Source organism: Brachyistius frenatus, unplaced genomic scaffold (assembly GCF_029030835.1).
Source record: "Brachyistius frenatus isolate BFR_SWC_R1_liver_20210118 unplaced genomic scaffold, ASM2903083v1 Contig_88, whole genome shotgun sequence".
Classification (NCBI taxonomy): Eukaryota; Metazoa; Chordata; class Actinopteri; family Embiotocidae; genus Brachyistius; species Brachyistius frenatus.
In genome coordinates this window covers 446,162-470,907 of record NW_027210687.1, presented here as the reverse complement: position 1 = coordinate 470,907, position 24,746 = coordinate 446,162, and the positions used below count along the sequence as shown (strand labels likewise).

Below are 24,746 nucleotides of genomic sequence, written 5' to 3'. Positions count from 1 at the left end.
GAACAGTTATTATGTTATTAAGATGTTTCCGGTAACTTCAAATAACTCAGAGAATTAGCTATTTCTCTTTGACTGTTTAGAGATTTGTAGAATCTCCTGAAACTATTCAGACCGTTTTTTATTCCTAGAGTGGTTGGATGGAACAAACCCAGGACTTTCACATGTGAGACTGGTATTTAACTCTATGATTAAGCAAAAGTCAATGTGCATTCCTTTTAAGTAATCCAAATAATGATCTTTACCTAACCTTAACCAGGTCATTTTTGGTGCCTAAACTTAAGACACACGTCACCTTGTGCATCTATAGGAGATGCTGAGGGGCACGGCACATATGAGATGTACCATATGAGATTTTGCCAGATGTGCCCTGGGCATCATATACTGATGTGATGCCCAGGGCACGTCATTATTTGACACACTGGGAATGAGAGCGTATATTGCACTGTAATGGACATTTCAAACCCATCTTGCTCTTTGTTCTCTCTGTCTTGCATTGTAAATATGGGTTCCTGATTATTTTGCCAACAGCTTTTAGGCCACAAAGGTCAAAAGCAGGAAAACAAATTTGCCAACAATTTCATTTTCTTCTGTTTTTATTTCCCTCACGGTACCCGCTTTAATATGCCCAGTTCTTTTATTATCTCAACAAATAAATTATCTGTCAGTGCTTAAAAGCATTGTTCGATTTCACGCCTCAAGTTCTAGATAATTAGCATTTCTTCCACGACTTCACGCTCATTGTGAAGGGTGGGAAAATAACAAATACTGCTGGATGGAGGGACTCTGGGAATAATTAAATTTCACCTGATTGCAGTTTAAAGAGAATTTAAGTCATTAAAAGATAGTTGTTGTTTGTGTATGCATGATCAGAATTCAGCCTATTGGACTAGTGGAGCGGATCCAGGCCATCGCCCAGAACATGTCTGACATGGCGGGGAAGGTGGAGCAGATCCTGCAGCGCAGCATGGCCAGCAACAAAGGTACGATTGAAAAACACACACCCATCCACACACCTGGACAATACCAAATCTGTAGAGTTTGCAATGAATCCCTCTGTCAATCTCAAATCCATCCAATCTGAAGACTCTTTTCATCTATTCCTACATACATAAGCCCAACTGTCAAGCCTGGATGAAGTTGCACACTTGAATGCACAATTTGTGTCTAACATGCTGGTTGGTCATAGAACTTGACAGACGTTATTCACAGAACATCACTCGTTCAAATACCAAGTCACTGTTTGTGTCAGGCTGGAGGGGCTCTTGTGCATCGCAGCGCAGTGCTCGTTTGTTGGTGCCGTCTCATAGCCGCACAACTGCAGGACGTTTAAATCACAATGATGAATTACTGCCTAGTTCGTGGGATCCGGGTCTTGTCAGCTTTCTCTAATAGCCTTCATTCTCAGTTACTTTATCGGGCACAGAATAGAAATCAGATTTATTTCACAACTCAATTCCTCCTCCGTACCCCGGCCGTGCACATGATTGAAAACAATGCAGCACAATGTCTCATTAAAGTATGTCAGATAATTTGTCTGTTCTCATAATGTCTGATCTCATTTAAGTAAGGCAGGTCTAAACCTTGCAAAGTTTTGACAGCGGCAGGCAGTGGCACTTTTCATCGTGAGAGGTCTGTCGTTATGCTAATCAGACCGAATAGCTGGCAATTATTTGTCTGTGATTGTGCTCTTCTACGCTTGGCAGGATGCTGGTGTAGGAGCTGCAACTGCGCCTTTAATTAAGCTTTTTACTAGTGCCAGGCTTCAACAAGAAGAAAAAGGAGATAGGGAGGAGAGGAGAGGCGGAGAGAAAAGGAAGGCGAAAGATAGTCAGTTGAGCAACAGAAAGAAACAGGAAAGATGCACGAGAGAACAAAGGCAGCACGAAATAGGAAGGAAGATTAAGAGTTTTGTGAATCACACTAATGCAGTCTATCTATAGTAAATCCAGTGAGTGGGCTGGAACAGAGACTTGACCATTCAGCAGGGGAGACCAAGCTTTTACAAGAGCTTATTATCCAGCCTTATTCTCTAATTTATTCCTGTTTACCCCAAAGGATGGAGGGTGTGTACTGCAACGCAAAATACAAACAGACTCCAAGCCCAGGAGAAACACAATAGACCCATAATAACCAGAGTCCTGTGCTATTTGGCATTTTTAAGGCGGGTAATAATTCCATTAATGTTTACTGTAAATATAAAACAAAAATTATGTTACGAACTATAAACTCTGATATGTTGACATAATTTCTAGATAATTAAGTGATTCTTATTCATAATATAAATGCAAAACAAATGCTTTATTTTGGTTGACCATAGATGTAAAAACTAGTTCGATATTTTAGATGTACCTTTTCAACATTTTGATCTTACCTTCCTCTTTGTCTTTGACTTTTTCTGTGTCCACATACTCACACGTACTTATAATACAGATTTTTTTTTGCTGATTTATGCCAGTGCCAGATGAGTGTGTGTTTAGGCTTTGATAAACACCCTGTGGTTTTTTTCTGTCCTCCAGTTCGGGACGGAGCGTTCGGACAGTGTGAGGTACCTAAAGATCCCCGTTATCCTGACTGTCCCAGCAAGATGGATGTAAGTCTTCATATCTCACTTAAGCCCAGGCAAATCCTCCCCTTGTCTTGTCTTTGTTCCTCACCTTGGTGCAACAGCAACATAAATTTTGTGTAATAAGATAAAAGAATGTTTCAAAGCTCTTCGTGGAGAACTGGCTTACCGGAGCGAAAACATTTTCTGGCAAATAAGGTCATACACTGTTTACAGTGCATGAAATACAGCTAGTTTAAAACAGGTTAGTTAAAATAGTAGCAGTAGCAATAGAAGAAAATACAAATGTAAAACAAAATCCTGCATTATGAGGTACATGGCAACATTGGAAAAGGTTTCTTTTCATAAACTGAATGCCTGGAAATGTCACAGTTTTTTTAATAGACTGCTGTTGCTCAGAGATCTGTGATAACAGCTGGAACAGCTGCAGCTAAGAGGTGTGCAATTATTGACTACTGCTTATGTAAACAGACATCATAGAAAAACATATGCGCAAAAAGTAGACCATGAATATGTTAGTTGGGCCCACACTGGATGAATGTACTCTACATATGTAACGTGCAGGTTAGAGGCAGCTCTAGTCTGTGTGGTCTGTACATTGTAACCTTTCCATCTCAGGTGATTTTGAACAGAAAGCAGTTGTTCTGTCAGCAGAAAACAGACATCCAAGCTTTGGGGGAGTGAGATGGATGCTGCATTATCTCACCAAAACAGAGTGGGACATGATGCCTGGGAAGGAGTTCAGTTCAGTTCAATAACAGCTTACCTCAGGGAACAGTGTATGGGAACATTTTCCGTGCCCTGAACCTCAACAACAAAATCAGTCTGCGGACATTTTCCTGTTCACCTGCGTGGGAAACTCTCAGTTGACAGGTTTCAGAAAGCTATTTTTTACATTCAAGGAGCTTAGACCAATTATACTACAAAGCAGCATCAAACCGAAGATGAAAGTCAAACTGTGAAAGTAAAAAATGACAGTACAGATGCAGTCGTTAGTAATACCCTCAGAATATACCTCACCTGTTTGAGAGACAACAGATTGGGTCTTTGTTTCCCAGTGGATGCGAGCTCGCTGGACCTCGGACCCTTGCTATGCCTTCTATGGTGTTGACGGCTCCGACTGCTCCTTTCTCGTCTACCTGAGTGAGGTGGAGTGGTTCTGTCCCCCGCTGGCCTGGAGGAACCAGACTGCTACACCCACCTTGAAGCCTCCCCCCAAGAGACAGGTAACATACTATTTCAAAAATCATTTGTTTTAATTTCACAACAACATCAGTAGCTGGAGGGGCAAAATAGGAATAGAGCACAGTGGAAGAGTGTGATTTAGAGGTAAAACTTGTGCCGACTACCGCAGAGACATAAGTCCAATCCCTGTAAAGCACAGGCAGCAAGAACGTGGATGTTACCTTTCTCCAGCTGTTGTTGAACTAGAGAACCTTGCTGGTTTGTTTTGACACCTGTGCAACAGAGGAGAAGAAGTGAGTCAGCTGGTTTGTCCACTGAGGAGGCACACAGTCTAGACCAGGGGTCTCCAACCTTTTTTCCTGAGAGCTACTTTGACAAAATGAAAGTGTCCGAGAGCTACTCATATTTAGTAACATTTATTCACACCATTGCGTTCTGATTAAAAGTATTTGTTATTTATCTAATTTATGAGCACCCGTTTCTTTTCAGCTAGGTGTGAGAATCTCTACTGCGTTTCTGATCTCTGTGTGTTTCATGAAGGGCAGAGTTTAACCAGGTAAAGGGGAGCGAGGGGAGATTATCCACTCAATCGATCACATTGCTAGCGTCGTTCTCTTGGACATGTTAAAAAAAAAATCAATTGATTTAAAAAAAAAAAAAAAAAAAAAATGGATCACCAAATATACCTGGCTGGCCGTCAATATACATGTGCAGCCTCTCTGAAAGCCAACAGTGTTCTCCAACTCAAACCAGTGACAGGTACCATGCTATTAATCTGAATTGATCTATGAGCAAATTGGGAGGTAAATAGATGAAAATGACAACAACAAAAAAAGCTGTACATTCACTCAGGGTGCTTCCTGTCACCCAGTTTTCATTCCTGTTTGCCTCCCTGCATCATTTCATTCCTATTTTGAACACCAACACATGACGCATGAAGCTTAGTATCATCCCACAAGGTCTACCCAGCCGTACAACTCTATCCCCTCCTCCCTGCTTCTCCCCAGAGTAATGTACAGCCGACATGATGGGCCCTGACGTGAAATCTTTCTGCAGCTCTGCCTTCTGCTCTAATTGCCAGCCTGAATTCACTAATCCTAATGCTTCCCTACGGTACTCTGCATCTTGCCGTGGCGCTCACAAGTTTCACTTGAGAGCAATAATCCACCTGCACTGCAAGAGTACAGTTCAGCTATGCATATTGATTTTGTCTTTCAGAGAGTATTAGTTTATTTTATTGTGTATACGTGTTTTGAGAAACAGACAGTTTGTGTTTGTGTGTATCAGTTTCTCTTGTGTATATTTCTAAGCCCTCTGTGCTCCCTCATGCAGTTACTCCATTGATTAATAATCACACACTGGTATTGCACTGGGCTGCAGTGAGTACAGTGGGCAAAGGAGGAAATGTGAAATGAGAGCAGACTATTTATGAGGAAAATCCAGAAACCCCTCAGGCAAGCAGTCTGAGGGGCCTAGCCCCGGGGTACTTGCAGATAACAAGGTATGACGGGCTGTCACCTCCACTGAAAGTAGTAGCACTGGTAAAAAAACAGCCTTATAATGTTTCTAATGTTTTTCATTATCTCTCCTCTTCTGATTCAGGTCCAGTTAAAAATCGAAATAACAGCCGACCTTATGAAGAGGCCCAATCAGAAGTACTCTACACTTGGTGATCCTTTGCAGTGACTTTTTCTGCTCCTTTTATCCAGGCTGTTTTCCAGTATGACATTGGGACACTGCTGGAGCAGGTGGGCACCGGGAAGGAATCTCTGAGCTTCATGAAGAGACGCATACGCAGGCTGGCAGTGCAGTGGGCCTCCGCCGCTCGACGGCTCGATGACAAGCTCCGCAACCACTGGAGAGAAAAAAAGAGGGTGAATATGAGGAATTTTCACACACAAATCTGCTCCTGCACATACTGGAGAATGAAAGTATGAGATGCGGGAACAAGTCTGTGTTGTGGCGTCATCTCTTCAAAGTTTTGTGGTTGCAGCAGACTGGGGATGATGTGTGTAAAGTGTGTTTCTAAGTTTCAACAGGTTTTCTTTCTTGTTTTTTTTTTCTGTAACTCTGGAAACCTACAGTATTCGTCAGCTCCTAATTTGATAAAAATCCATCAGATTTGGCATTAAAGAAAAAAAAAAGAAAAAACCTCTCTGCACAGAATGTATTCGATCAAACATTTCTGAGAATGCCAGATAGTCATTTAATGCCCACATGCTAGGCTATTATGGCAGCAGAAGAGCTATGACATTTTGTTGGACTAATATTTTCCTCTTTTATCTTTGGCTGCTTGGTGTGAATCACCCAAATACTGAGTTACAGGCATGAGCAGATAATGACAGAATCTTCTAGCAGGCATTGATTAGCTTTGGTGCGCTTTCACCACTGACATTTTCAGGGACATTTCCACCAAGTGTCAGACAGCTTTTTCTGCTGTAACAGATGTTGGTTACATTAGATCCTTCCTAGTGGATATTTTAAAACCTTTGAAAGATAATATAACTTCTAAGAAATTAATAGGGAAAATAATGTTAAAAGTCTTTTAGACTTAAAAACTGATTTTATGTACCATCCTTGACGTGAGCAATTTGGATGGCATATTAGGATACATGCATTAAAAGTTCAGTCTTTATCACAAATATTTATGTTACCACTTATGTCTAATGAGTAAGTGTTACATATTTTGTCGCTTGTTAAATATTAGCACCTGAATTACACCCGTTTTTGTGAATTGTGGTCTGCAATTTCTCTGCAGACGTGACCAGAGGGAGCACATACAATTTTGTGTCAAATTTGTAGAAATCGGCAACTGAGATCCCTAAAGTGCTTCAGAAGCCTACGGCAATGAAGCAATGAGCCGAGAGAGGTGTTTTGAGTGACATTTTGTTTCCGACGGGCATAATGTGACTGTTCAAAACAGAAAAAGGTGCATCGGGTCAGGAGCGCAAACAGGTGGGTTTTCTTTGACATTGTGGTGCGGTGAGTGTGCGATGCACCATGCATTTGTCCCCCAGGGTCGGACTGTCAACACCAAGTCTTACTGTGACGTTCTGAGGAAAACCATTCACTCATTCTGAACTGTGGCGCAACGGTGCTTGGGTTCTCCAACATGACAACACGCCTACTCACTACGCATTGAAAACGCACAAATTTCTCGCCCACAGTAACACAGTCGTAGCTTCCCACCACTCCTACTTACTGGATTTGTCTCCCTGCTGCTTCTTTCTGTTCCCCAATAATTTGTCACAGACTTTGATGTGCACTCTGCTCACTTTACAGCTACGTAAGACATCGCAGGCGCACGCGAACCACTGCTCACAAAAAAATGTGTAACACAGGAGCTGATAAGGGTGAAGCGACGTGATTTGTCACACTTACTCATTAGGGTTACACCTTCCTTCTGCTCCATGTACGTCAGGGTGCCGCGCAGTCTCAGAGCTGCCTTCGTATATTGTATTCCATCCAGCCATCTCAGAGTTCCCAACTGCTTGTACTTTCATCTGGATTGCTCATTCATTTCTGTGGCTGTTTTGTATATTGATGATGCGGTGATTTGTGTTCTGTTTAACTTCTGTTGCTGCCTGTGGGACGACGGCAGACATATTTGCCTCAGGCTGCTCCAATCTGTTTGGTCCAAAACCCAGCAGTAAAAATAACCAGGTTTTAAACGCCAAATGGTGGCTGTCAAGATCAAAATTCTGTTTAATCAACTCACTGAGGAAAATAGGCAATTGAAAACATAAAATACATCAACATCACCTGCAAAAATAAACGCTACCAGTTACATCTAAATAAAATCCAATGTTAACCCTAATTTATACAATTTCAGCTAATTTGATCAGGGCCGTAGACTGTACAGATTGCTTGTATCTGTATCTGTATTTGGCTACAAATTGACACAAATATGACAAAAGGAGCTTATTTAGACTATAATACCTCAAACCAGGACAAACCACCTTGGAATAATGTGAACACTTTCAAGTCAGAATAAATTATGTTTTTCCTGTTCCTCATCTTACATCACATTCTGTTAACATCCTTATTATTATTATTATTATTATTATTATTTTTTGTATTCTGAAATGAAAGTGAGCACCGTAAGATAAACATATTGTCTACTCAACAACTGTTAAAGACCGGCGCAACATGGAAGAATATACAGCAACTACATCATTTGCATACCATTATTTATAAAAAAAAACAAATGAGGTTTTAAATTCCTTCTGCCTGAAGCTCCATTCATCTCTGACACATTTACATGCATGCCATGTACATGTCCTTATGGAACACTGTATTAATAGAGCACAGTGCCATTTTATGGCGGTTTGCATCTCATTATGCTGTTATTTAGATCTTAGTTTTATCACATATTTTTATTCAGACGATGTAGAGAGCCCTCCCGAAATCTCTGTGGAGCTGAAAAAAGGTTTGGTGCCCAAAACGCTTAAATGAACTGTAAGAAATAAAATGAATTCATCTAGAGTTTTGCTTTTTGTAAATGAGCCGACAGTATCCTGGCAGCGCGTGTGTGTGTGTGTGTGTGTGTGTGTGTGTGTGTGTGTGTGTGTGTGTGTGTGTGTGTGTGTGTGTGTGTGTGTGTGTGTGTGTTCCTTTCATCAGCCTGTTTTAATCAAGCCTGTTAATAGCATTACACTCCTCCCAATCGCCTGCTTCTTCCCCACCGGGAGAGGGCTTTGTTTTTACTGTAATGGTGTGTTGACAGTAATGCTTACTGACCATTAACCAGACCCCGCAGGCTACCATTGCTGAAGCACTGAGTGCTGTTGAGAAAACAGAAATAGACTGGTTTATATGGACGAGCGGTGTTTACTAGAACATCTTTGTTTGGCCATTCTTACTGTGCTCTGAGCTCTTAGTGTTGCGAGTTAGGAACCCATATTTTCACACACACACACACACACACACACACACACACACACACACACACACACACACACACACACACACACACACACACACACACACACACACACACACACACACACAACTCTCTAATACATTTGACTTGACATTCATGTGATGGCTGGGTTACTTATGAGCCATTAGTGATGTGATGGTCATATTCCATAAGGTTGTATTCAAACATAATGATGAATGAGTCACATTGGCGTTCATGCTAAACTCTCCATCTTCTCTAACTTGGCAGATGAACAAAGGTCTTGTTCTGCATCCACAGGAAACCTTCGCTCAGGAACGGTGCACTACAGACGTTTTTGCAGTCTTTATCGCTAGTTAACTGGTCAGCTGCAGCACTTTAAACAGCATACCTGTAACTTTGTAACTGCTATTGTGGTCCTTATTTATCACTGCCAACAACACACTATCTGCCTGTTACGTTGGCTTTAGTGCAAGTTTGTCTCCTGTCTGTCACCCTCCTGCTGATGCCCGTGTTGCATCAAACACTATTTACCTGCTCATATGGGTTTTTCTCATCATCAACCCCGACCAGTCATCTTCTGAGTTGCTTAACCTGACCTCAATCTGACTGTAAACCCAATCACTCATCTTTTTATACACATAATCATAACCATAAACATAATTCCGACAGGATGGAAAAAACATTTGACTGAGGGAACATACTGTAACACCTGCAAGACCCGAGCTCAGCCTCCTGGCTGCTGAGAGGAAAATTAGCAGTTTTAGTATTGCTTTATTTTTTCACTTTGCTTTTTAAGAAGACCTACTAAAGTTACTATGCCAATTATGTCTTATTTCTCTACATTATTTCTCCCTGTTAATGTGTGAGCATCAAAAGTAGTGATGTTCAGATAAACAACTTCCTCTTGTCCTTGACCAAACTTAAATTTTGCTGTCATTGCTGTGATTTTCACTCCTGATATAAGTGGCTCATATGTGGTTGCAGCTCTGAATGCTAAACAATTTTGTGGCTCAAACAGCTTTGTGTCAGCATTGTAGGAAATGTTAAAGGGATTACAGGATTGATACAAGACAATACCAGCAACATGCAAGCTGTATGTAAATTGCTTATTAATGACTTTGTTGAATATGTGTGTAGTCTAAAAGATTAATAAATACATTTTTTAAAAGGGTTTTCAAGACAAAAGGAATTGAGGAATACAAATAATTAAAAGCTGCAATCTGTTGAAAACGAATTTTATGAAATATAGAACAACCTGGGAATTCAACGCTTCCCCATCAGCAATTAAACTGCTCACGTATCCTTCTGCATATCAATTAGTCCTCCATAGGTCAGTTTTCATTTCAACTTCATGCACAGTTGACTGTATTTCTTGGATTTGCATTTGTGTGAATATGAGGCCAATCTGCTTTTTTTTCAATCATCAGATACTCAATTATATTTAAAACATGACAATTATGACATTGTCTGAATAAAAGTGAAAATATGATGGAAAAGAAGGCCTGTTCTGTACAGCAACAGAGCAGACCGGTTTAACAAAACTGCATAAAATTGCATTGAGAAAACATTAAGCTGTGATGCGCTCCCCTCATCTCTTGCCTTGACTTTACTCCTTTTTCCCCTCTGCATTCAGATTCTAGTCCATGTGGGCTTTCTGACGGAGGAGTCCGGGGATGTCTTCAGTCCCAAGGTGCTGAAGGGAGGTCCTCTGGGTGAGATGGTGCAATGGGCTGACATCCTCACAGCCCTTCATGTTCTCGGACACAACCTCAAGATCTCGGTCTCTCTCAAGGAGCTGCATGGGTAAGTAGAAATTGGACTTATTCTCTTCTAATTCTCGCGTTATTTTGAAGTTGTGGGCAGAACCACTGTAGTCGATGTCGAAGATGCATCTTTGTGTCACGGTATGATTTACTCTAAACCTTATGATAAACTTGAAAACCATTAGCCAGTCTCTTAAGCTTATTTACCGCATGAAAATCCTTTGTTGTTCTTTCTGGCTGCTCTGTAAGTGATCAGCAGCCCAGTCGCAGTGCTGTTGCCCACACACGGTTTTCGATCACCTTTGGCCACACACAGATAAGCTATCTCTCCTTCCGCTGCAGTGCTGTTTCAGCCTGAGGGCTTGACAGCATCTCCACAACCTCCTTCCTGCTGCAGCTCACTGCCTGATAACTGGCTTGTCACTCGTCATCACAATACAGTGCTTATGCTGGTGAACACACACACACACACACACACACACACACACACACACACACACACACACACACACACACACACACACACACACACACACACACACACACACACACACATAGACGGAACGTGCCTCGGACAAGTTGGCTTCTTCTAAAAAATAAAAGACCATTGATTGTCACATCGGCAGGGTGCTATAAGAGGAGTTCAGAATGCAGACGAGTCCAGTCCTGCCGTTTGCTGGTCAGGAAAATAACAAAACCAAACCTGATGTTTTTTTCCCCCAGAGGGTGGTGTGACACTAGTCCAGACATGCAGATGATAATGTTCATTGGTTCCTTTCCTGTGGGGCATTGATGGGTTAGTGTTGCCCTTTGATCTTAAATTTTCAGGCTGTGAAGAAAAGCTGCTTTGATGAGAACAGACCAGTGAGAGCTGTGAGGTGGGAAGGCACACTGGGAATGCCTCTGCTGGCCACGCCATTACTTACCCCACTAATTGGTGTCAGGGTGTATTGAATTACTGCAGTTTGTCCCCGTTGGGAGAGGCATCAGAAAATGGTTAGAAAATATGCAGAAGTTCCAAACAAGTAAACAGCAGCCAAGGTTAGGGCTAATCCTAACAAACAGCTGAATATGCTCTGTATTGTGTGTGTGTGTGTGTGTGTGTGTGTGTGTGTGTGTGTGTGTGTGTGTGTGTGTGTGTGTGTGTGTGTGTGTGTGTGTGTGTGTGTGTGAGAACATTGTGTTAGAGTTGAGATGTTTCTGGTGTTTCTATAACTGATGTAGCTGATATTGGTCTCTAGTCATTAACAAATCAAAAGTTCAACCTTTGAGAAATTATAACAGGGAACGGAAATGAACTCAAAATGGATTAATCTCGCTCTGATCAAATTCCCTCATTGGCTGCAAACCCAAAACATACAACCCAGTTTATGTACGACTCTTTTTTATGACTTTTTAAAATTGGCCCGTTAATGACAGATGCCGAACACCCATAAATCCCTTTTCTCTGACTATTAATGAACAGAAAAAGAGAACATTTTTCTCCATCCTGTACTTGTACTCTCCCACACGCTATTAAATTGACAGATCGTTATGTGGGTTGTGCTCCCACAGATTCCCTCAGGCTTGTATCTATTTACATTTCCTACTCAACACTTTTCCATCCAGGCTTCGGAAAGCAGCTTAATATCACTGGATGGAGAGCTGTGGTTCTTCTGTTGACAGGATTGTTGATATGCTCAGCGTTCCCTCTGATGGACAGTTTAGCCACACTGTGAATTTAGTTACAGTGGGAGTCGGGCTGTGGGGTTTGCATCACATAATTGCCTCTGATTGGCAACATTCAGGCTCTCTGGTGGCTTTGCTGTGTTGTCACTTTGGCCCACGTCTTCCCTCCACTGCCCTGCTCAGACAATCAATTCTCCTCAGATGTAGCATCTTCAGCCAGACTTCTCTCTGTGAACAATGTGCGTTTACTGTCCCTGCAGATGCTCCACTCGAGTCTTTTCCTTTCCCACACACTGCAAAATGCTCTCGAGGGGATGCAGTGATCACACCTTCCTGGGAGTAGTAACTGAATTAATTAGTATACGTTTGTAATTGTTCCCCTCTCTCTACTTTTCTTAAATACGATTGATAAAGTGATTGACAAAGAAGACAGAACAGCAGCAGATGGCATAACCGTCCTTGTAAATCATCTAGATTTTGTCAGAGAACAGTGATACCTGTCTTCTTGATGGATGATTTTACTTACCTGTGTTTCCTGGTAGATCAAGACACACTAAAAAAAATATATTCATAATTGGATGGATTTTCCACATTTATGTTTGCTAGACTTTGGTAATGCCCTTTTCCGGTCATTCGTGTTTTTGAGTAGAAATATATATATATATCAGCCTCAGTTTAGTTTTTAGTGCTTATCATAGACTGTACAATATTTAGGTGGATGAAGCTTCCATGTCTGAAAGTGAGATCAATGCAAAAGTGCCTTAAACTGCAAAACCACAGAGGGCCCCTCGGATTTGGCTCCAAAAAGCCTTCATAAACTCCCATTCAACTTATTTCAAGTCAATACATTTTTTCCACACGTCATAATGGTGCTAAATGCTAAAGTCCCTCCTTCTTATTAATTTCCATTAGCCTGTGACAGGTTTCTTTTTAAGTGGGCGGGCGTAGTGTCCTCGGCTAACTAATCAGATCGAGTCAAATCCACGGCTCGTTCCTCCCCAGCTCCTCCAGATTTGGTCACTTCTGACCAAATATGGTCACTTATGGTCAGTCAAAACTCAAAATAGCAAGATGACGGTGGTGAAATGCTGAACCTGAGGTTTCAGAACAGCAATTCACAAACCAATGGCTGAATTTATGGTTGGTTGCTACTTGGTGCTAATTAGCAAATGTTTGCAATCTAAAGTTTTTTTTGATACTGGGGCTGTGTTGTTGTGTTGTTGTTTTTTTTTTCACGATTAATTGGGAAGTCAATATTTTTTTTTTTTTTCAAACTGTCTGTCCTGAGTACTTTCATGCAGAGTGCGAATATTACATGGCTGGAAGGAGGTACATTTTTCAGTGCTTTCACACCATGCACATGAGCATTAACTAATTATGTTGTGCTCCTACTGACAATGTAAGTCCTGTTGATTGTTTGTGTCTCCAGCCACCCATTTGAGACTAGGGTGACCAGGTTTCCCACCTTCTGTGGGACTGCATAGCATTTATCCTTCGTCCAGCGTCCCACATATTGAAACGATGAAACACTGCAGGACTGCCGCTTTTCTAAAATGTGGCTTTTGTCCAAAGGCTGTGAAGAAAGCAGAGGAAGCCGCTATCATGGGCCTGTTTGATGTCAATCAAACGGAGAAAATTGCAAGTCACCACAAAGTCAGAAACTCTGCATATATCAGTAGACTATGACTGAAACTACCACAAAGAAAAGGAAATGCAGCTAAAAGAAAGACTGGAAATGACTTACAACCGGGTGAAGTCGCTGGAAGGCAATTCTCAGAAATTGCAGCCTGTTTTGAGTTTTGTCTCAAATTAACATGAGGGAGAATATGTTGTGAAGACACAGTACATGTGAGTCTCACAAGAAATGGGTGGCTCTGAAAGAGATGTGCCGATCTGTGGATCATTCACACTGAAATCCAAAGATGTTTGCCACAGAGGAAAGGAAACAGCAGCTGAAATAGCTCGTGTTTACCACACTGTGCAGCAGGTCAACAGACTGGTAGGAAACTAGCACTGCAGAAGACCTTTTTCTTTGAAACTTAAAGTTCCTTTTATGCTCACTGTATTTTCTTAGTGTTAGAGTTCAGACAGTTGCATTAAAAAAAATGTTTAGTCCCTCATAAACTAAAGTCTTAACCTATAACCTGCATAATCTATTGTGTGTATTTATTTTCTATTTAGTTTTTACTTTCAACATACTATTTACCCCATATTTGTTTTTTGGGGGTTCTGGTCACTTTATATAAGACAAAGGACGCTAAAATGGCAAAGGCAACAATCTCAAGGAAAATGTGTGGAGCAGCATCACTGAACAGCTATCAGGACAGTGAATAACTGGATGATGTTGAATCCCACATTTTTCCTGAAAAATAATCTAACACGAATCTATTCTAACTTTTTATCGAACAAGTGTTGCAACTTTTGCAAATTTGCATCACTGCCAGTACAAATGGTTTTGTGGTGAAGTATTTGCAGGTGAGTACTTTGCACTTTCGTGTCATTTGTTTCGTTACGGTAAGATGTAACTACTTTCCATATTGTAAAATTGCAGTGTTGAGCTGAAAACATTAACCATCAATAATTCCTCACGGCCTCTCCTAGTAATGTTGGAATGAGAAATCGTACAAGGGTCGAGACATTAAATGCAGCCGTCTGTTGAAAAATGGAGAGATTCATTTGAAACATGAACCTTGTTGACAGGAGGATGAGTCATGAAAAGGAGAGTAAAAAGCAGATCCGCGTAACGGAGGAGGGGTAGTGATGAGAGAACAAGAGAAGAAATACAGTCTGTCTCTTTTCTCTCCTGGATTTACTGTAATTGAGGTGGAGACTGAAGTGGCCATGACATGATTTCCTGTCAGTAACATCGGCAATTGTCTCACACGGAGGGGAGGGCCCCTACAGCAGTTAGGCGGCACAAAGACAGCTGTCACTTCTGGTTGGGGATCGCCCCTCACCTCCTCCCAGCTTGACACGGGTAATTAGCCTGCAACAGAGCATGCTGTTGCAACACCTGAGAAGTGAGAAAAAAGTGGAGGGGAGGGGAGACAGCAGGGAGACAGCTGCATGTTGTCAGGTATAGACATTTCTGTCAGCAGAGTAGAGAAGTAATGCAAGCCCACTTCCACGAAATAGTGTTGTCATCCAAAGATAATTTGAAGAAAACCAATATTTCAGTGTTTTTTCAGAGAAAAAAAAGTGGTCCTCCACCACTGGATAGACGACACTGCGGCTACACCTGCCACCACATCTCTCACAGTCCACTCACACTCGCTTCCTCTTTCTTTCTCACCCTGGAATATTTATTTTTGTTGGATTTCAGGCTCTCCTACTTTTCTATGCTTTGCATAAACATATTGCAGATGGCGTTTCTTTATCAGTTATGTCGAGTCTGAGATCTGTGGAGCACCTGACAGAGCACATTAACACAACCGCCAGGTAATTTCACCCCGGTGCTTGCTGCAAACATCACGACGTGCCTGAAGCAGTAACCCTGAGAAATTATTTATCAAATGTCAAATTTAAGGTCAAATGTGTCTGTAATCTACCAGCCTACCCTCAAGATGGGAGAAATAAGAAATACAAAACTTGAAATCACAGCATTTTGTTTACCTTGAAGCTCCCACAAAAAGCCCCATTATACTACTTGTGTTAGGTTGTGCCTCTCCATAAGTGCTAATGCATTCTCACCCTGCAGTCCTCTGATTGATGTTTCCATGGTTTGTGATAAAAAAGCAAAACAGCAGCATTATTAAAAATAGGCAGAGTAGGCCATCAGTGAGATAACATTATAAGGGTACAACAGTCAGTACAGCAATGAGGGAAAGTGATGGAAGGTGAGGTTAAAACTGACATTTTTTGTGCGTTGCAGTCTACTTTTGTGTAATATTCCTTTATTTTTATTACTCAGAGCATTTAGTTGCCTAAAATACAACTCATTGCGCTCATTGTTTTTTTGTTTTCTGTATATTGCCATTGGGAAAAAAAAAAAAAAAAAAAAGATTTTTAAAGGCCAAGTGAGATTTAAACCAATTTTCACAGATTTTATGTCCTCACACATCCAACATTGATGTTATTTTGCAGCATAAGGAGACTGTTTACCGCAGAGTAAGAGAATTAGGTCCTCTTGTGATGTTGTGACAGCTCAGAAAATGCTTCAAGAATAGAAAGTGAAGAGGGAAAATGGGGAGAAACCACAAATGAGGTGCTGAATTTCCACCACAGTCTCTCTTAGGGAGTAAAAAAAAAAGTTAAATCCTTTTTTTTTTTCCCCGGATGTTTGTGTCATGTTTTTGTCCATAGAAGCAGATCTATTTAGAGTTGAATTTTTTTTAGAATAGGTAAGAGACAAAAAAAGTGTTTCTCATGTTTTGTGACACCCACTATATTTTCAGTAGCGGTTTTTTAAAATGAAATTTGAGCCTGATGCTGCACATCAAAGTGGCCTCTCAGATGCTTCAGATCATAACAACAACAACCTCTGAGGGTTTTTTTTTCTTCTCCTGCGATCCTCCCGTCTCACCGAGACGATCAGCATGCCAGACCCCGCTCCTCCTGCCAGACGAGCTTTACACAGAGTGGCATATCAACCCTCGGCCCATGTCATCCCCCCACACTGTGAGCCCTTTCTCCAGCAGCCCTGCAGCCCTCCATAAACTCCTCGCTCGCAGTCTCAGCCCCCCATATGTGCTTGCAAATCTGCCTCAGCCAATTCCCCTCCCTGCTGGACATAAGCGCCCTTCCTTTAAGAAGTAATGCAGTGCGACTGTGGAGTCTCATTCACTCGTTTGTTTCTCCGGCGTTCTCTCAAGCCCCTAACTGTGGAGTTGCCATGGTGCCAGCGGCCAGCTGTGAAACGGAGACATTTTTCCCAGTGGTGGTTGTCAAGTGGAGTAAATTAATACAAGTCTTGCACCTTTGTTCTTGTCTTGGCCGTCTTTCTTTTGTGCTTTCCTTCTCTCGCAACTAATTTTTCCTCTGATCTCTCGGCAGGTCAGTGAAACCCAGATAGTTTTTTTCTGCAGAGCTCACTTTCATACTGTTTTTGCTTGTGTATGTCTTTAAAGATATGCAGACATTATTTACTTTTAACTGAATGAAAGATCAATTTATCCTACTTAGAATTATTATCTATGCAGCCAAAGCCTCGTATAGTTTAGATCTCTATGCCAACTCCATTATCATCCAAAACGTATTAAAAATATTTACATTTCTGATGAATTACAGCATGTGATTTATTCTGAAAGGATTCAGTATTGTGAGCACACTCAGTGATGTCTTCCTGATACTGAATCCTGTTTACACTGCTGAGAAAAAAAGTTTATCAGCAATAAACAAATGATATGGCTCTATTATGGGATGACAGTGGAGTTATACATCATGGAGGAATGAGCTCGACCAGACTGCAGCTGCACAGATAAATTCATTGCTGGTGTTAGTCTTTTCAGTGCTTTTTTGATAATGATAAAAAGATAAAATAATGCCAGCCTTATCCTTTAATCGTTCGTGTGTGTGCGTGTGTGTGTGTGTGTGTGTGTGTGTGTGTGTGTGTGTGTGTGTGTGTGTGTGTGTGTGTGTGTGTGTGTGTGTGTGTGTGTGTGTGTGTGTGTGTGAGGGAGATAAGGAGAGATAGACTTGTTTGTGTCTTCCAGTGGTTCCGTACTGTATGTGTGCTTGAGTTACAGTGTGTGTGCAGCCCCCACCCACCCTTTGTTTCCACACTCCTGGCTCCTTAATGCACTTTAATCCTTTTACTCTTCCTTTAAAGTTTCACTGGATTTGCATATATCCAATTAAACCTCCAAACAGCCGCGGCTTTAGTGAATCTGTGAGGAACAGAGTCGTGTACAGTTCTGCACTCGGTCACTGTAATACATGCTGCTGTACGCTATAATACATCATGCCCACACTTTAATGCACGTCAGCATTAAACTATGAGAGCCCATATAGGCCATAATTCACATTTTACACAGACTCACACACAGAGCAGCACACAGAAGTGATGTACACATACAATTGAATGCATCACCCGATGCATCTGTAGGACGTGGATGAAGTGTCATTCGTGTATTTAACAGCTATTTAGGTATTTCACATCATCCTGGGACGCTGTGGCTCAGATGGTAGAGCGGTTGGTGGTTCAATCCCTGGCTCCTTCGGTCCACGTGCCGTAGTGTCCTTGGGCACGACACTGAACCCTGAATTGCTCCTGATGGCAGCTTGCATGGCACCATCAGTGTGCGAATGTGTGTGTGTGTGTGAATATATTCCTGATGGGGAGTACCTTGCATGGCAGCTTCATTAGTGAGTGAATGGGTGAATGGGAAACAGTGTAAAGCGCTTTGAGACCATGAAGATGATAAAGCGATATATGAGTGCAGACTTTTATCATTTTCAAGGATTCTTCCAACAGTAACCTTAAATATACAGCTCTGGAAAAAAAATAAAGAGACCATTCCAAATTTGTATTAAATCAGCATCGCTATATGTATGGCAGCCATTCCATTCCAGTGTCTGTTGAATTCCAATACAGGCACACCTGATTCTACTAAATGAGGTACTGATTAGGTGATCACCTGAACCAAATCTTATTTAATGAAGAAAAGTATAAAAACCAATGCTGTGGTCATCAATATCCTTTTGCAATAGGACCAGCTGGATGGCAGAAACAGTGCTAGTAGTACCTCAAAAGTAATTGGAATAAAAACAAGTGACTATTGACCATGCCAAAAGAGTTAAAGAAAAGTTTTGAGTGCCACACAACCAGGCCAGTGAAGGTGTGGATGAAGGACCACCAGATCAGGACCCTGTCATGGCCAGCCCAATCTCCAGACCTGAATCACATTGAAAACCTCTGGAATGTGATCAAAAGGAAGATGGATGGTCACAACCCCTCAAACAAAGCCGAGCTGCTTGAATTTTTGCGCCAGGAGTGGCATAAAGTCCCCCAACAGCAATGTGAAAGACTAGTGGAGAGCATGCCAAGACGCGTGAAACCTGTGATTGTAAATCAAGGTTATTCCACCAAATATTGATTTCTGAACTCTTCCCAAGTTAAGTCATTAGTATTGTGTTGTTTAAAAATGAATATGAACTTGTTTTCTTTGCATTATTCGAGATCTGAAAACACAGCATCTTTTTTGTTATTTTGACCAGTTGTCATTTTCTGCAAATAAATGCCCTAAATGACAATATTTTTATTTGAAATTTGGGATAAACAAACACACTGCTGTAGGGGCCCTCCCCTCCGTGTGAGACAGTTGCCGATGTTACTGACAGGAAATCATGTCAGAATAAAACAAAACTTTTCATTTTACTCAAACACATACCAATAAATAGTAAAACCAGAGAAACTGATCATTTTGAAGTGGTCTCTTAATTTTTTCCAGGGTTGTTTAATGTGTACAGGTGTGGGGCAGTTATTATCATGTGGGAATGTTGGTGCTATGTGTACATAACCAAACAAGACATTAACAGATGTCTATTTACAAAAATATTTGCAGAAATTAATGAAAACATCGAGCGAGTAGTCACTCAAAGCTGTGCAACCTCATGAAATATCTTTAATGTACCACGAATACAGTATTTGTTTCATTCCCAACCTCTGTAGAGCATGAATTGCCTTGGGCTCTCATTGTTCAAACATGTAGGGGATAATTTAGTAAATGAAATATATTGTACAGTATATAAATTTCATCAACCTCTCTGTCAGAGTCACCTTCAGTGCCCTGAAACATGAAGGATGACTTGTCATGTTTGAGGTCATACTGCCATTAGGTAATCTCTATCATTCCTATCATTTTGAGTTCACTCATTCCCTATTTTAATGAATTAGATGTTTTATACATAGACTAATCCACAAGGGCATTTGATCATATAAGCCACGTTAGAATCGCCACTGTGAACATGCATGCTAATAATCGTATTTATCTCTAGTACATCCTTGCAGATCGGCTGTAGATTCAAAGTCTTGTTCGATCATGCTTGTTTAAATTTGACTATTTCCCCACTTTAACGTACAGTATATCTACAATGTGGGTGAGTTCTGCGTTTAAAGAGGCTAGCTACAGAAAATTATTCCTGATTTAGCAAAATATAAAAATATATTAAAGAGTTAAAGATGTGATTTCTATAAAATATAATATCTTAATTAATGTTTTTCCTGAGCCCGTTAACCTGTTTAAAAAGGCGTCTTTCAAAAACTCGTTCCTTTCTCCCCTTTGTAAAACACGTAATACATTTAGCATACAGATGATGTTTACTTTCTTGTACACTTGTTCGCCTGAATCAGGGCCTTACTGATGTACAGATCCTGTCAGTCAGACTGTATTGTATCCACCTGGCTGCATACTGCACACAGCACACAGCACAAAGAACAAAAATACAGCTGAAGTGTAAAACTTTTTTTTTTTTTTTTTTGCGTAAGCACTGAATTGCCCGGGTGTGTACCTTTGACTGATGAAACAGCAGCTTTGAGCACCGTTGGCTGACACACTCGCGCTCATTATCCCATCTACTGTAGGGGAACCGGCCGCCACGCCTGTATCCACGCGGCTGCAGTGCTGACTGAATTTGTTCCCTGTCCAAAGCAAAGATCGATGGTCTCTTGTTTTGCAGGTATTTATGTTTGTGGATGCTGGCTTGTGCAAGAGGTGTTTCTGAGCCAGGTCGCAGAAGAAAGAGAGAGTGTGAGGTCATGGATCTGTGAGTCCAGCTGCAGGAACTTTAACAAAGAGAAAACAGTTTGACAGCACTGAAGACTTTCTCAACCAACACTGACTGATCAGTCTTTTCTCCTCTACTTCCACTTTCAGTACTTCCTCAGAGCTACTTTGTTTGCCCCCGTCTTTTTTAGGGATGTTGTCATTGATCACTTTCCTTTGATGAGAAGATGTGGTCATTCATGTTGAAACAAAAGCCTTAGCAGGCTCTTCTTTGTTATAATTTCACTTTAATAATGTACTATTTACTTTTTAAATATTATATATTAGTGTGTCAGTAATATGGGTGCACAATGCATGAGAAAATTGAATAAACTGCCTACCATATCTCTAAGGCTGAGTTGAATGTATTCGCGATCTAAATTTTTCACTCAGTACTCAAAGCTCATGACCATTGTTGAGGGTCTGAACATAGATCGAGTGGTGAATTCAAGGCTTTGCCTTCTGGCTCAACTCCCCCTTCACCAAAATGGCCTCAAACATCGCACGCTTTACAGCCAACGCCGCACCGATCCACCTTTCAATCTCCTGCTCCGTCCTACTCTCAATTGTGAACAAGACCCTGAAATACTCACTCTCTCACTTAGGTCAAGACATTAACCCGGAGGGAGCAATCCACCATTTTCCGGCAGAGAAACATGATCTCGGACTTGGTGGTGCTGACTATCATCACCGCTTCATGCTTGGCTGCAAACCACCCCAGCACATGCTGAAAGGTCTGATGAAGCCAACAGATCTACATCATCTGCAAATGGCAGAGAAGCAATCCTAAGACCCCCAAAGTGAACATACTCGTCCCCCCAGCTTTGCCTTGAAATCTGAAATCACAAGCAGGATTGGTGACAAGGGGCATCCATGGTGGAGGCCATCGCCTGCTGGAGACTATGCTAACAATACAACAAAATCTGAATTGTTTGCCATTAACTGAAGGTGTTTGGATTTGAAACCAAAAGATAAGTACGTATGAGACAGAAGTAAGGATTAGCAACTTTAATTTGATGGTCTTCACATGCATTTTACTATTTCACAGAAATGGTTGTGTTGTGCGGATCAATTTCAGGTGTCCAAAAGTAAGTTTACTGACTGATTGACAGGTGTAACTCATCGCCCAGGTGTTTCTGTTTTCCTTTTGATCCCATATAAAAGAGAAGTGGGTGTCTAGCCATGATTTCAGTCTTTTCATCTGTTCAGATTACATTCGAAGCCAGAAGGCATACATCAACATGAAGACCAGAGAACGGACTATGACAGAAAACAGCTCATCTGTCAGAAGTAAAAACAAAACAACAGAATATATTAAGTACAACGGTTTGGAAAGTTTTGAAGGAAAAAAACAACCAAAGAAACCACTGGTGCACTTCAAAATAAACACAGGACGGGTCACTAACAGAAACCTGCAGCTGACATCAGAAAACCCCTTTAAAATGAGATGAAGAAGCCAAATCTTTTCTGGAACAATGAGACCAAAATTCATCTCAGTCAAAGTGATGGAAAGCCAACGGCATGGAGAAAGACAGGAAGTGCCAATGATTCAAACTATTAGACCTGATCTCATCAAAGACACATGGAGATGGCCATATAATGGCCTGGACATGTATATATGGAAGCGGCTGTATTGATGACGGCAGCAATAGAATGAATTCAGGAATGTAAGGACACATTTGTCCAGCTATCCCTCTGATCTCATTGGTTAGACCTTCATCCTGCAACAAGACAGTGAGCCCAAACACAAGGTCATCAACCAAAGCTTTTATCATAAGAAGTCTTTTTGATAATGCAGTAAGGATAAATCCAGTCATCTCTCAACCTGGACTAAGCTCAGAAGATCCTTTTTGCCAAAGCTGACAGCTGTTGCATCACTGCACCCTGGTCATCGATCCTAAACAAGTCCCAACGGGACCAGCAGAAGAAGCCTGGACGGGACGCCAGCTGCGGGAGTGAAAACCCACAGCACGACGCCAAACTCCAGACGACTGGGACCACACTCCAGTCGGCAGAATCTGTCTGACTACTTTGATTCATTGTGTTGATGTCTGATAGCTGATTTATCCAATTCTAAATGACTTAAATCTCTCATTTACATCAGGAACTAGCTCCGTTTTCAATAACCTAATCTAACCTAATCTTCCCACCATCACTCCACTATAGTTTAGAAATCCTGTTCATCACATCCATGATCCATACACTGCAATATATATTCATATAGTTTATTCTAAATATTGTTCAATATATATCCTTGTAGACCAAGCACTTGTTTTTGTGTATTTCCTGGAAGATATTGAAAGAAGTCCCTGAATGCAGAAGTCATGGTTCAGGCTATATCGACTGATCACTTGTATATTGGCCTATACAGCCTATTAAAATTAAATCTTGATTCTTTCTGCTAGACAGAAAGTGGTGCCCTGAATATGAATCTAATCCGCTACATTTTGTCTCATTATTGTGTTTTGATCCTAAATGCCTAAAATAGCAAAGATATCAAACTTCATCATAACAAATCTGTAGCCAAAAATGGTCTTGTGAGCAATTCAAAAGACAAAAAAAAACAGATTCTCATTACATTTAATAGACTGGTATAATTTTCATTTCTGTGTCAAGATTTAAATTTTGTATTGAATTTAGATTCATAACAGTCAGATTTAGGTCGGTAGAAGTTATGCATACCGTTCTGGTAAACCTTCATAGAATGAATATAACTCAATGTCCTCATACTGGAGTTTGTTCTCCACAAACTGCCTCAGATTGTTTCATGTCACATTATCTTGACAGGTTGCGAGCTCTCCTGAGTGTGCAGAGGATTTTACAGATCTGCACATCCTCCTCACTTCTTCTGCTGTGCTGTTTTGTACTGAGTTGTACTTCTTAAGAACTGCTGAAGTTTGACAAAGCACCACTTTCTCCTGTAATGGAAATAAAGGTGCTTGATTGCGTTTCTCTCAAAGTGCTACCTTGATCCCGACTGAAAGCAGAGTGCTCTGAAGCTGCACTGTACTTTGTCATAGCAGACAACAAATTTACATGTGCTGTCTCTCCTGTTTTAGGTAACCAAAGGCTCTTTTATAACTACTCCCCTCAGTTTGTTTTTTCATCCAGGCAGCAGATTTTTGATATCGAGGCTGATCAAACGAGACACAGAATAGCAACACGAGAACCATTTTAATACGGAAAAGAATTTAAAATATACACAGAATTCCAAAAAGTCGGCGTGTGTGCAAATTAAGGCAGCGCTTAAAAAACAAGACAGGATTCAAATATAAAGCAGTCCTGTTCTAATCAATGCTTTCCTCATCCCCTTCATTGTAATGCACTCATTATTATGGTAAAGAAAAACAAGAATGTGAGCTACAACAGCGCACACAAAGGACTGATGTTGCACTCCTGAAGCCAACATTATGTGTTAAGTGCCTGGATGGCATTCTGCACAAAAAATGCTTGAAAGCAACAATCCCTTTGTGTCTGCCAAATATGTGTGGTCAAATGAGAGTGTGATAATATGTGTGTTTTCCCGTGTGAGTCGGAACAAGTTGTGCACACAAATTGGACGACTCCCTATTGTGAGACAATGCTGCCGGGTAGCGCTGAACTGTGTTGTACGCTTGAATGGCTCTGCCGTCTCGCAGAGAGCACTGACATGCTTCACAATGTGATTGGGGCTCTTTCATTCTTCCTGTCTTCTGCTCGCTCTCTGTCTCTTCCAACCACACTGAACTCATGCACACCTTGTAGTGTCTCATAAGTCTGGAAAGAAATCTCTGAATTTACTTTACACTGACTGTAAGTTCCCTCTGCAAGAATTAATTCACCTGCACAATAACTACAAAACAGGAACTGCAATATTTTCTGTGACCGATTTTTATTTTATTATTTTTTGATTAGTTTTGCAGTGTTCATACAGAACACGGCGAGCATATATTGAAACAAATAATTAATAGACAGTTGTGAGA

General features: G+C 41.1%; 1 protein-coding gene across 1 annotated transcript in view; it reads left to right on the top strand.

The window, feature by feature from the left end:
* The window catches only part of LOC138627577 (alpha-1,6-mannosylglycoprotein 6-beta-N-acetylglucosaminyltransferase B-like), a 63,811-nt gene that overhangs the window by 21,872 nt on the left and 17,193 nt on the right, over positions 1-24,746 (top strand). The window contains exons 4-8 of the mRNA XM_069710004.1: positions 871-980; positions 2,517-2,590; positions 3,622-3,789; positions 5,458-5,622; positions 10,285-10,454. Coding sequence (XP_069566105.1) covers positions 871-980; positions 2,517-2,590; positions 3,622-3,789; positions 5,458-5,622; positions 10,285-10,454 — 687 coding nt within the window. The remainder of the gene's footprint in view (positions 1-870; positions 981-2,516; positions 2,591-3,621; positions 3,790-5,457; positions 5,623-10,284; positions 10,455-24,746) is intronic.